Source organism: Rana temporaria, chromosome 13 (genome assembly GCF_905171775.1).
Source record: "Rana temporaria chromosome 13, aRanTem1.1, whole genome shotgun sequence".
NCBI classification, from domain to species: domain Eukaryota; kingdom Metazoa; phylum Chordata; class Amphibia; order Anura; family Ranidae; genus Rana; species Rana temporaria.
In genome coordinates, this window is record NC_053501.1 from 47,782,926 (window position 1) to 47,797,198 (window position 14,273).

A 14,273-nucleotide genomic window follows, 5' to 3' on the forward strand; every position below is an offset into this window, starting at 1 on the left:
ATGAACTCCGTTAATGCTGAAATCAACTGCGATTTGGGCCCAGGGGGCCTATAGCAGAGGAGAATGTGAACGGTCTCCTGAGAATGAGCTTGAAGTTGAAGCGTAAGGGTTTCCATAAAAGGTAGAGGATTTTGAAGGACCGGTTTAGTGATTGCAATATGCGACTTATGAATCACCGCCAGGCCTCCTCCCCCCCTTTGCCCTATTCTATTTTCCGTTAAGATACGATAGTTTGCTGGCACCAATTCTCCAAGAATGGTGTTGCAATCGTCCGACAGCCAACTTTCCGTAATAAAGAGGCAGTCTAGATCGTTTTGTAGTAAGAAATCATGGATTCCTGATCGGTGTTTAACTGCTGATCTAGTATTAAGCAAGGCACAAGATATGTGCCTGAGCTGTATTGAATGATTGAAATTTTTGATGATCGATCGGTGATCGAACCTCAAAAGTTGATCTGATTTTAAGGCTATTGTGGTGGCGGCAGGTATTGTAGTTGCGAATTGTCTCAGACCCCAAATGGTTTCTGCAGAGTATCGCAACTTAACCATTGTTGCTCGTCACCGAGGGCTGGAGTGCGGGCGTAAGGTGAGAGAGGATTCGAGAATCCTAGCTCAAGGGGAGTTTAGGTTTTTTGGTCCAGAGGAAGGCAAAAAAACCCTTGGCAAGCTGGCCAATGTGCTGCGGCAGGGAAAAAAATTCCTTCCTGATCCCTGAAGGCGATCGGCTCAAAACCCTGGATCAAAAGACAGACGGCTAAGGAGGGGAAAAAAAAAGGGGGGGGATGCTGGGTGTCACTGCTGCTGGGGTAAACCAAAATACTGGCCGCCAGGCAAAGTACAGGACCCGGGCTGGGGGGGGGCTGTCAGCTTGGTAAAAATAATATTTACCGATGAAGTTGCTGAACAGGGGGCCTCTGGGGGTGTGGGGGTTGAAAAACTAGAGCAATCTATACTTAGGAAGTTAATAAAGAGAGCAATGAACGGCGCGCCGGTAGGCCGCGGCTGAAGCCGCGGACTTTCCTAAGGTGCGGCGGCCGCGAGAAGGAGCAGGCTGGCGCGGGGGTGAAAAAGCACCAGAAAACGCCGGAAATACACCCAGGGGGGGTGACTTGGGATCACCACAAGAGCGGGTGGCCGTGCGGGCGATGATGCCGGCGAGAGATTGTATAGAGAGCCGCAGTGTGGGGTCAGAGTGACGGCTGCCCTGATAAGGACGGCCGTCCGTGGATCCCCAGGATGTCGGGCCCTGAGAGACAGGGTCTTACCTGCGGAGGTAAAGAGGAGTCCTTGTGGAGAGCGAGGTGCTGTTTCCTGGTTCCAGGGAGCTGTTTCAAGGAGCGTCTAGCCTAGCAGCTGCCTAGCCTCTGACTGCCAGGTCTGGGTGGAAGCAGGCTCGTATGCGGAAGGTCCGAAGCGCCCTACTCCACCGCTGAGAACAGGACTGTCACTACAAGACCTTATCTACGTAGGGACTCATTCTGCTTCCAAGCCAAACCTAGGTGCCTTTGCTGAGGTGACAGGGCCCAAAGCTCCTCGCCAGTCATCAGTATGGTGAGAACAGGACTGTCACTCCCAGACCTCATCTACATGGACACTAATTGTGCTTCCAAGCCTAACCCAAGCCCTCCTACTGAAGAGCCTGGGTTCATAAGCTCCTTCTTTCCAGTCATCAGGATGAGAACAAGACTGCAATTTCCAGACCTCATCTACAAAGGGCCCATTCTGTTTTCAAGCTGACCCTGTCACCTTGGTGACGCACAGGCTCATAAGCTCCTCCTCACCAGTCAGCAGTAGGGTGTGAACAGGAGTTCCACCCCCAGACTTCATCCATTTAGGGATTCATTCTGTTTCCAATCTGAACCTGGGCTCTCCTGCTGACCCTTTACCCCTTATAAGTGGTCCAGACCCTACATTTTCCGATGGTATGTTTTTTTCTCAAAGTGGATTTAGCCAAGCAGAATCAAAATGATTTAGAACAAGAGATTCAGTGCACTAAACTATGAGCCATTTTCATTAACATGCATTAACATTATTTGCTATTTTTTTTTTATGACTGAAAATCATGTTTTAATTCCTTCCAGCTTCCTCAGGACACAGTCTAGTGAGTGAGAAGACACGTCTCAGGACCAGATCCCTTGTTGTGTGATTCTGAAATCAGAGTAAAGTCCATTAAAGCCCTCAGTCCTAGCACCTGTGAGGTCTCTAGAGAAGGGGTTGGCAACCTTGAAAAGTTAACTTGGCCAGCTCCGCTCCAGCCTTCTGTCCTGGGCTGTGCTGCCTCCCTCTCTCCGCTTTGACATGAGGGTGAGAGCAGTTGAGGAGGCTGGGGGGAGCGCTGGTTTGCAAAACAGGGATGTGGTCACATTCTACCCATCACCTGCCAGCGGTCGATGGGTAAATCACGATTGACAGGTTGCCAAGCCCTCCACTCTACAGCATTTGTACAGTTCATGAGCTGTCTGAGAGCAGGAGCCCCTGCACCTCTGGAACCCTTCGGGAAAGGAGGAACCCTTCTCTCCAGTGTCTCAGACAATTTATCACCATTTCAGCCTCCTACTGGACACTCCACCCCAGGGATTAGCTGGAACCTGATAATTTTTTAGGCTGGTTGTTTTGAGTCTCCCACCCTAAGCTCTGGAAGCTTCTTTCAGAGACAGGGGGAAGCAATCAAACTCCCAGCAAGTGAGACCCTAAACAGGCCAGAATAACAATTACTGTTCCCTTGATTGCAGAAGGAGCCAAAGTTAAATAAGCCTAGCAACCTACATTAGGACGGTGCTATATTCATATAAGCTTATTGTTACTAATTAATACAGGCAGGTTGTTTTGATATACACTTGAGCGTGAGCAGCATATAAATACTTTTACCAATGTGCATTATTGTTCTTAAAACCTTGTGGTAATGTAAAGTTGGTAAATGTATATGTACCTGGGCCAGCTGTATATGCTAATTATACACACAGACTTTGCCTCCTGCTTAGTAGTGCTATTCAGTGATTTTTGTTTTTTTTGTGCCTTTGTCTCAGTGCAAGTCAATCATACTGCTCAGGCTGAATAAGAACAATCAACTCTCTATAGGCCTTATGTATCAACATGTTCTTGCTGAGAACTGGAGTTCTTTAGCCGCAACAACCAATCCACGTCAGCCTTGAACATTACCATCCGCAATTGCCAGCTGTGGGGGGAAAAACACATTGATACATCAGGCCCTATATGGCACATCCTGTGAACTCAGTGGTTGTTTTGTTGGAAAATTGATGACTGCCTAAAATAACAGACGGAATAAAAGAAAAATGTAAGAAATGAAATTGTAAATATATGGAACATTAGCATGTAAAATGCAAAGATTGCATCACAATTCTTTTTATATGCTTAGGATGTGCATTGATCATATAGTTTCATTGTGTCATTTGTTGCTCTGTTCACACAGCCTATAGTAGAGTAAATCAATGTTCAAACTTGAGGCATGCTGTATGACACTGCACAGGTAATGCATGACCTCTGGCTGTAGTCTAGGAACTAACACTCCTTGTGAAGAACTGCATATCCCATAATCTCTCAACCTGGGGCTCTGCAGGTGAACGCTGCATAGTAATTAGATCTAAAACAGGCACAGACAGGCAGAGTAAAAAGGGAAAGATTGCTCCATCACATTAACACTTCCACATTTGTGATGCAGCACAGAAGAACTGGCAAATCACATATGGGGCATTGTGTAGCTAAGAACAGGAAGTTGCTTGTCTTCTTAGCGAATAGGGACATGCTCGGTGAAATAATACAAGGACATAGGGGATTAGCCATGCCATTACAACTGCAGCCACAAAATGTGAGCCCTACATTACAAGGTAAAGAAAGATAATGACACGAGAATAAAACGACACTCACACATTTTTTTTAATGGATTGGATTGGTCGTTTTTTTTATGTATTGGTAAGGGGGTTAGACCCTCTGCTTGGCTTTTTTCTTTTGCACTGACTCAGGACGACCGCCTTCAGCAGATATACCATTCTCCCTCCCAGTTAATCCACCATAACTGGCATTCACCAGGGACCCATGCCTCAGATGTGTCCCAATCATCAAATTCCAGCAGTTTATTTACAAATGCCTCCAAAGACCCAACCACAAACCTCGAAAGAGGAAAACATACAGATAAAGACTACAACCACATACCCTTAACCAAAAACATGTATGGCGAGCGGGCACGTTTCCTCTCCTCGTGTGCTGACCGGAAGTCTGCTCCCCGTGACCTCTCCACTGCACTGCCTCCCCCTTCACTTCCAGACAATCCCTTTCCTCCTGCCTTTTCCTGCTAATATTTCTTTAACCCCCACTAGCCCAGCCTACCTGTGCACCTCATGAAGCCCTGCGCCTATTTTTTTTTTGCTTTCTTTGTGGAGATTCCCTCATTTCCTTTTGCATCTCCAGGACAGGAAGTGAGGGGAAATCTCTACAGCAGAAGAAGTCTGACGGTGGCTTTAACCCTTCCCTATGCTATCCAAATATCAAAAATGTTTTGGCTGTACATACACTTTAACAATATTTATTAATGTCATTTTACAGAAAGTACATTGTACAGTAGTTTCTCTTTAAAGTATAAGTGCGGGTAGATAAAAAGGCCACACATTAAATTCAGTTATGTACAAATGTCCTTAAAGAAATTTCAAATTGCTGACGCAAAATACACATACTAAACTGTATAAGGTTATAAGAGTCTCACACTTTCACCAAGCACAGTGGAAACCTCTTAGGCCCCATACTCACGAGCAAACATGTCTGCTGAAACTGGCCCGCAGGCCAGTTTCAGCAGACATGTTTGGTCGTGTGTGGGCGCGAGCGGGCCGAATTCCAGCAAACATTTGCCCGCCGGGCCTTTTCCCAGCAGACAAATATTCCTGGACTTGTTTTAAAACAGTCCGCTGGAATTCTGCCCGCTCGGACATGTACGGTCGTCAGTACAGACCTACCGTACATGTCCAGGCGCCCGCCGTCCCTCGCATGCGTCGAATGACTTCGACGCATGCGTGGAAGCATTTTAAAGGCGGGCCGCCCACGTCGCCGCGTCATTGTCGCGGCGACACCGCGTCATCGACGCGGCGACACCGCGGACACGCCCCGCGTATTGTTTACGCGCGGACTTCTGTACGATGGTGTGTACAACCATCGTACAGAAGCCCTCTGGCAGACATGTATGGTGGAAACGGTCCGACGGACCGCTTTCACCATACATGTTTGGTCGTGAGTACCCGGCCTCAGCTCCAGGACTTTTGAAAAGAAGCAGTGATTTTTATTCTCCAACCCCTGTGAATCAATTGTTTCATGGAGGCTTTAGAACAGAGCTTAGCCTGCCAGTGGCCTCAGAACAACTGGGCTTAGTCCAAGATTGCACCTTGAAAACCGCTCATTTTTTGAAGAAAGTAGAACATCGCTTTAAGATGAAAGAAACGTAAAATCTTCCATAACAAAATGTAATACCCCATAGAAATACATTTTTTTTACCAATTCCAGGCTTATTTTCAGATAGATTAAATGTTTTCTTCAGTTGGTTGATCCTTGCAGAGACTGAAATTGCTTTGCTTGTTAGGTAGCAGGGGAGGAATTGTGTTGTTCGCGACAAATAAAATCCAAGGCGTTAGGTGCCCATACTGGAAGCTATGGGGAAGGCAGTTTACTATGTGGGTGAGATTGCAGATGGCTGTTCATTGAATAGAAGGGAGTGAACACCCTATTGGTGGAAAAACTAAGCTCTGGAGGAAAATACAGGCTCCTGTTGTGATGACGCAATGCTTAAATATAGCCTAAGCGCAGAATATACAGGATGACACTGAGGTTGTTAAAGACAGTGTTTAGTGTTTTCCATGTTTGTTCAAATAAACACATAGAAGACATCAGCTTGATGTATATAATCTCATCAACATTTTATCAAAGTAACTCTGTCGGGGTGAAACAAAAAATCATCACAAATGTCTTGTAAGGTAAGAGACTTTATACTAACCTGGTCTGACTCCTGTTCTTTGAACCTTTCCTGTCTTAAACTATGCTTCCCCTAAGAATCTTTACATCTGATACACTTCTGGAAGTGTTGGATACCTGTCTGATGGGGGGGAGGGGGAGAAACGAAAGAGCATGGTGGGGGCAACCAGGAATCAAACATACCTGAAAGTGATCCTTCTAGGAGGCAAAGCTCTGCAGCAAAGGAAAGATTCAACCAACAAGTTATAGTCCAAGTCTCTTCCTTTATAGGACATTTTTATTATTTGTTTCTCTGTGACAGGGTCACTTACGGTATATAACAATTTTAACACAGCTTTTTTTAATATAGAGTTTGTGCATATATACTGTATGTATATGTGGGCAGGCATATTTACTCATTATAATTAGCACCTAGAAAGTAAGGTCTCATGTCCTATGAGAAAGCGTGTGTGGTCTGGAATTTGGGATAAACGGTGATCCTAAGCCTCCCATTTACACTTGAGCGTTCTTCTGCTCCTTTTCCTATGCTTGACTATGCTCAACATGCAGAACGGCATTATTTCTAATTGTCCTTGTTCACACTTGTATGTTCAGTCTACGCTCTACGCCCTATGCTCTTTTTGAGCATATTCAGTTATTTTTGGTCCCATAGACTTCAATGGTAGTGCGTGTAAATGTGCACCACGCATGTTTTTGAGAATATTATGCTTGAAGAAAACAAATGTCACCAGCACACTAAGGATCTTCAGAGTGGGTCCAGAGCATTAATCAGTGATAACATCGTTACAGCAGATTGCAACGTTTCAGAGCCACGCAGAACCCCTTCATCAGGCTCGAAGAACTCCTCTCCTCCTACATAACTGTTCTCCTTCCCTTACCCAGCCAGTGAAAATAAATCTCGAAGATTGATGCTTGATACACATGCAAAATTGCTTAAAAGGTTACAAACGGTCGGCCCCTTTTATATGGGCAGACCAATCAGGTCCTTCTGTCAGTTATTTAGACGGACCCAGACAGACCATCTATTGCCCTCTATGGAGTGGCAGATGTAAAAAAACATGTGTCTGTTGACACCTGTCGACATCCAATCATATCCGCTATTAGTTTTTTTCCATCTGACTGCCCATACAGGAAAATGGAGTGGCCACAGACCTGTCATACACCTACCCAGTGGGAAACAGCAGACAGATTCCTCACTGAGTAGGCGGATTCACTGTTAGAGTCTGCCCGTCTGAAAGAGTCTTAAATAAGGTGTGAATGGGGGCTAACTGCAAGCTGGTGTAAGGTGTGAATGCGAGCTAACTGCAACGTGGTGTAAGGTGTGACTTCAGGCTAACTGCAAGGTGGTTTAAGGTGTATATGTGGGCTAACTGAAAGGTAGTGTAAGGTGTGAATGCGGGCTAACTGCAAGGTTCTTTATGGTACCATAGTTACTTTTTAAGCACTAACAAATATGGACTCCTTGCTTGAATGAAGATGCTCACAGCACTCATTAGTAAACAGGAATTGTATATAGGAAGAGCAGCAGGTAACATTTGATCACTTTAACCTTCAGTGCTCCAAGACTCATGCCGCGTACACACGACCATTTTTAATGGTCTAGAAAAAATGAAGTTTTTTTCAACCCGATTATTGTTAGGCCTGCCTTGCCTACACGCGATCGTGAAAAAAAAATGCTCGAGCAAAGCACGGTGACGTACAAAACGTACAACGGCATTATAAAGGGGAAGTTCCATTCGGATGGCGCCACCCTTTGGGCTGCTTTTGCTGATTTGTTAGTAAAAGTTTAGTGAGAGACGATTCGTGCTTTTCAGTGTTCGTGCTTTTCAGTCTGTTACAGTGTGACGAATGTGCTATCTCCATTACGAACGCTAGTTTTACCAGAACGAGCGCTCCCGTCTCATAACTTGCTTCTGAGCATGCACGGTTTTTTCACGTCGTTAAAGCCTACACACGACCATTTTTAACGACGTGAAAAACGACAATTCGAAAAAATAGAGCATGTTCTAAATTTTTATTGCCCATTTTTCACATCATGAAAAATGCTCTGGAGCCCACGCACGATCATTTTTAATGACATTAAAAAAAAATGTAATTTTTCACATCATGAAAAACGGTCGTGTGTACGCGGCATAAGAGTGAGTGCACTCCAAATTCTATATTCTAGAGGCTCAGTATTTGTTCATAACATTATATATACTCTAAGAAAAAGCACTTATAAGCTTTAAATATATAGTAGCTGTATTCTTTGCTGTTTAACAAGCTAGGATATTAGACATTTTCCACAATTTGGTTGTATGACAGATCATTTTTATTGGCAATATATACTTTGCACATTGTTGACACTTATTGCAACCTGTTAGACAAACCCAATAGGATGACAAGAGCATTGACAACATGCAAGGCATACACTGTCAATGAAAAGAACTGGCCATAAAACCAGATTGTGGAAAATGTGGGCACAAGACACAGCTCCTAAACATTTCACATTGTATAAGCAGTTTTTCAAAGAGTACACAATGTCTTATAACCAAATATTGAATGTCTAGAATATAGAATTTGCAGTTGGTATTGTAACACTAACTACAGAATGGCTTCTGCCTTCTGTACTTTTCATATGCTTTCCAAATGCTTGTTTAGTGATATTTTTTTTTTTTTTTTTTTTTATATATATATGATGTAAGTGCCATACCAAGGGCTGCATTTAAATGCACGTGACAGAAGGAAAAGTACGCAGTGCACATAATTACAGTTGAAAAAATATACAAAAAAATAAAACTTAACAATTATTTGGGAACGGCTCAAGTTCATCAGAAGGGGATTTAAAGTAGTAAAGTACCTCAGTGATTTTCATTGGCAGCTTCCATCCACTTCTATGGAGCCTGCATACTATAAGTACCCAACGCTGTGGGGGTCCTCATCTACTAGCAAGTCTTACACTGATTTTTTCTGATTACACATATACTATCTGTATTTTTATATATGAACGCTCTTAGAAAGCTTGATTAGGATTGTAAACTTGCCTGATTCATCTTAATTAGTGCCACCATCCCACTAGGCCTCCACTCATCACCTAACAGCCAAAAGAGTGGCTTTGTATAGCATAGGAATGGAACTTGTAAGTATATCTACTGTCTCCACTGTCACATGGGATTACAGCACCGTCCTTGTTTCTCTGAATATGATTCTCCTGGGAAGAAAGGTGTGTAGTTACTTTTGTAATATAGGCAAGGTCTGCAACCCTTGTTGTCCAGTAATACAACAGACACTATGGTCTGACACAAGAAGCACACATGCTTCATACCAAAGCACCAATCCCAGTAGAGAACCACACATCTTATTACAACTGAACAGGAAATGTCTGTGCCCAGGAAATCACATTTCTAAAAGGTGTTTATAAAAGGGACCATGCACCCTAATGTACAGTGCTTCATATGTAAGATAGGTGACCCTGCCCATTGTCTGCATTGTAGGAAACAATGGAACATGCCCTGCTGCATTTTATGTTGGGGGGGAATATAATTTAACTATATTGCTGCTCGTAGACTGCCATATTGTTCTAGACCAGGGGTCTCCAAACTGCGGCCCGAGGGCCAGATGTGGCCCTTTGCTAGCCTTCATCCAGCCCTTGGGGCAGTATTGCTCCCAATGATATGAGGCACTATTCCTCCCAATGGTACCAACAATGGGGCACTATTTCTTAGACAAATAGCAATGATGGAGCACTGTTCCTCCTCCTACTGCCCACCAACACTGGGGCCATGTTTATACTCACTGATGCTCGGCCCCTGGGGCATTTTCTACCCCAACTGGTCAGAATCCGGCCCCGCTGAAGTCTGAAAGACTGTAAACTGGCCCTTTGCTTGAAAAGTATGGAGACCCCTGTTCTAGACAACCAGTGATGGCAGTTGTCACCTGCTATGAGAACAGTTCACCAATCCTGACCACAGCAAGACAAAGTGGCTTCAGAATTTTAGGACTTAACTTATTATGATACTATGCTATAATATTAAACTTGGAAGATCATCAGTGCTCTTTGTACTGACTTAACAAATATATTACATAATTCTGAAGCAGTCGCCTGTATTACCGATCTGCTACAAATTTCCTAACATTCAACACATCCCAGGTGATTTTACATCAGTAGCACCTGCTAAGCGATAAAAGTGAGTCCTCAACAAATGTGCGACAATTCCTCTAATCTAAGTGAATCCTATTATCCTGTGGACAATTTTCATAGGAAATAATATGACTCACATATTAAGGTGATTACAATAGGTGAACACAAATCAGTAGATATGAGTGATGAAGGATGAATATAATTGGATCTGTCTGAAAGTAAGCATCAAACAAGTAGCTACTAATAAAGAGCAAATTATCACATTTACTTGTCTATAATTAAACCCCTTTTGCTTATTGTTATTAACATTTTTGTGTTTTATATATATATATATATATATATATATATATATATATATATATATATATATATACAATTAGCCCAGTACTATTAGCATTATTATAGTTGTAGGGTTAAAAATGTCAAGGCAGTGATGGCAAAGCTCCAGTAAAAATTAGCATCAAATGGAGGCTGCCAAATCTATTGGTATTTACATTAATTTAATTTGCTATCCATTAAATCAATATTGTGTTGTGACAGCATACAGGCCATTGGCTGCTTGTGCATCCATTCAAATTTTTCTACTAAATTGTCTCATATGTCCTTTTTTTTCACGCCTCATTCATGAAACATAAGCACGTGATTTTTTGCTGTCTGTGTCTCAAACACACTTAAAATTGTCTATGTCTACCACAATTAAGAACTGTTTTGCATAGAACTGCAATGCTGCAAGAGAGCAAATCAGACATTCTGGCTGTATAGTTGTAAATAGGTAGGGGAGGGGACTGTGAACTCCCATGCTTTTATCTATTCTAAGTGAAATCATACAAGATGAAATTAACTCCGGTGTAGACAGAATACTAAATACAGATTACAGAAGACAGATAAAAAAAACACATAAAAAAAAAAAAAAGATGGTTATTGTACAGCAGGCAGAGAACTTCATTAATGCTAGACCTGATAAAGCGCGAGAAGTGAAGAACACTGTCAGTATCTGTAAAGAACGACTTCTTACTTGCTTTTCAACCAATCATATTACTGAAAACCAAGAAATGAAAAGCAATCTTTATATGTATCATCAATCAACAACATTTGTCAAATGTTTCATGTTATGGTCCACCAAGCTAGGTATCATCAGAATAGACTGTTTAGGGAAGTCTTCACACTACATAATTTTTGATGAATTTTACTGGTTTTCGATCAGATCTGAAACCAAATTTGACTGTTTGGCAGGCGTAAAACTAAGTCCGCCCAACTGCAAGAATTTAGTAAAGAGACAAAAATTGCATGGTAAAGCACCCACTGGCTGCTTACTTATGCTCGGGCTGCATCCACTTAAGTGGCCTTCATCCACTGAAGTTCTGGTCTGTTGCCTAAACATGGCCATTCACTAACTAAAGCTATAGGACTTACTTATGCTTGCCTCCAAATGGTCTGCCTAGGTGTGATAGTAATTTCTACAATAGTAGTGGTGGGGGTAGCAAATCACATGGCAGCTGGCACTTGCCTTTGGATGTTTGCCATGCAACAATGATTTATGGACATGCTAGGTCTTTAAACCGATACATCAATATAAATATGAATAACTCATTTCTCAATTTCTGCTGACCTGAGTTCAGTGGAAATTATTACCAAGTAAGAGATATGGCCATAGATTGGCCTTTAGATCTCCCATGTTATCTCATTTTGAAAGACTGCAAACAATTATTGTAATTGGTTTTACATAGAGGAAATGTTGAAATCATCATTTGTTCTGATATACAAACTTGGGGCCAGATTCACAAAGGAGATACGACGGAGTATCTCAGATACTCCGTCGTATCTCTCAGAGTATCTATGCGACTGATTCATAGAATCAGTTACGCATAGATAGCCAGAAGATCCGACAGGTGTAATGGACTTACCCTGTCGGATCTTAGGATGCAATCCCGCGGCCGCTGCTGGGGGGAGTTCGCGTCGTAAACCAGCGTCGGGTATGCAAATTAGGAGTTACGGCGATCCACAAAGATTTTTCCCGTCGTCGCAAGTGTTAGATTTCCGTCGCAAAGATAGGGCACCTTTAATATGGTGTAAAAGTACTCCACCATGTTAAAGTATGCCCGTCTTTCCCGCGTCGCTTTTGAATTTTTTTTTATTTTTTATTTTTCCCGGCGTAAGTGCTTTGTTGACGTCGCGATTCTCAAAACGTCGGCGCGTCGTAATTTCACGCAAAGCCCGTCGGGAAATTTGCGACAGGAGCATGCGCAGTACATCCGGCGCGGGAGAGCGCCTAATTTAAATGGTACCCGCCCCATTTGAATTGGACCGCCTTGCGCCGGACGTGTTTACGATACACCGCCGCAAATTTCCAGGTAAGTGCTTTGTGGATCGGGCACTAAATCTGAAAAATTGCGGCGGTGTAATGTAAACGGGTTACGTTACGCTGCGCTGTGTAAAATACTATTTATTACTATTAATGAGTCTAGCTGAGAATACAGGGTTTCTGAGACAGTAGGCAAAGGCTTGCTCTCTAAGAACCAGCTGCAGCATTACATGAGCAACTCCAACCACCCCACATAGGTTGTCTATTTAACGCTTAAAGATCAAAATATAAGCAAGCAAAACTATCTTACCATATCGTAAACATTGAGTATAACTGGTTCATTGGCCATTGCGAGTCCTTTTCTTATGACTCTCCAAGGTGTGTAAGATCCCTCTGGTCAATACTGCAACTGCTTACAGAAGGAAGAGATGTTTTCATTCTAGGTCCTCCAAACAAACCGCTCGGGGGCTCTTTTCGGTCAAAGTTAAGGTAAAAATAGGTTTCTTTCTGACACCACAGCTCATGGATAGAGCTAGAGGTGACCACCGGGTCTGGTGAGAACCCCCAAGTTCTATATTCCACAATCCAAAACCCAAGGGGGCAACATTGAGAAATTAAGCAGTGTACTAAAGAATCTGCTGCAGTGAATTTCCAATCTGTACGCCAGTGACCTTTACAGTGCTTAAGGTTAGCTCCGCGTTTAAAAACATGCTGTTCTTCTCTGCATCATCCAATCCACTCAGCTGTGCAAGATAGAGACCTCTGTCTATCCTTCTCAGTCTGGCGGCTAGCACTGCACAGATTGCAGGGAGACGCTTTCATGCATAAGGCAAGGATGGCTTTAAATCTGAGATTTGTATCCTGTGTTTATCTCTGCTCGTGGGAATATTGACTGTTCACAGAGCCCATGATGATGCTGCTGATGCTGTTTCCAGGATAATAAGGGGGGGAGACAAGTCATGGCTTATGATGTAAGGAGCTGAGACAAGAAGGAGCTGTGCCATCCATAGGTTTGTTTTAGCTTAGAAGAGGAATGACCCTGGTGCTGCCACAGTGCAGGCTATATAGTACCCATAGAAAAATAGGGACAGGATGACCTAATCTAAATAGGAGGAGGAGTCCTGGCTGGACGCCTAATAGATGTGAATGGGAGTTGCAGGGAGGCCAGTTACATCATACAGCATCCCCGGTCCTCTGGAGACGGAATCATGAATACTGCATGTGAGCCATTCATGAAGCAGGACTCAGAGTTCCCCTCGTTATTTTACATCCAGCATGTGGAATTCCCTAATGAGATACTTAGCGAGCTCCTTTCTGGCAAGACTTACAGACAAGCGTTCTGTTAACCATGTCAGTACAGGAAAATGCTGCAGCTCCATGGAAGCTTCATCCAATCACTTATCAAAATAGGAAATGGTATACTTTTTTATATAAATAATTTTGTTTCCCAAATAGTAATGATAAAAATGTCTCTTTAACCACTTAAGGACCGGACCAATATGCTGCTAAATGACCCAAGGGGTTTTTACAATTCGGCACTGCGTCGCTTTAACAGACAATTGCGCGGTTGTGCGACGTGGCTCCTAAACAAAATTGGCGTCCTTTTTTCCCCACAAATAGAGCTTTCTTTTGGTGGTATTTGATCACCTCTGCGGTTTTTATTTTTTGCGCTATAAACAAAAATAGAGCGACAATTTTGAAAAAAAATCAATATTTTTTACTTTTTGCTATAATAAATATCCCACAAAAATATATATAAAAAAAAAAATTTCCTCAGTTTAGGCCGATACGTATTCTTCTACCTATTTTTGGTAAAAAAAATCGCAATAAGTATTTATCGATTGGTTTGCGCAAAATTTATAGCGTTTACAAAATAGGGGAT

The 14,273-nt window shown here is 42.8% G+C and overlaps 1 protein-coding gene across 2 annotated transcripts in view; it reads right to left on the bottom strand.

Annotated features, from left to right (window-relative positions):
* Positions 1–13,586, bottom strand: part of LOC120921199 (deubiquitinase DESI2-like) — a 115,153-nt gene extending 101,567 nt beyond the window's left edge. Inside the window, exon 1 of one of the 2 annotated variants that reach the window (XM_040333920.1) lies at positions 12,702–13,586. In XM_040333920.1, coding sequence (XP_040189854.1) covers positions 12,702–12,740 — 39 coding nt within the window. In that variant the 5' untranslated portion in view covers positions 12,741–13,586. The remainder of the gene's footprint in view (positions 1–12,701) is intronic. The other variant, XM_040333919.1, reaches the window with a different exon arrangement.
* Between the last annotated feature and the right edge of the window lie 687 nt (positions 13,587–14,273).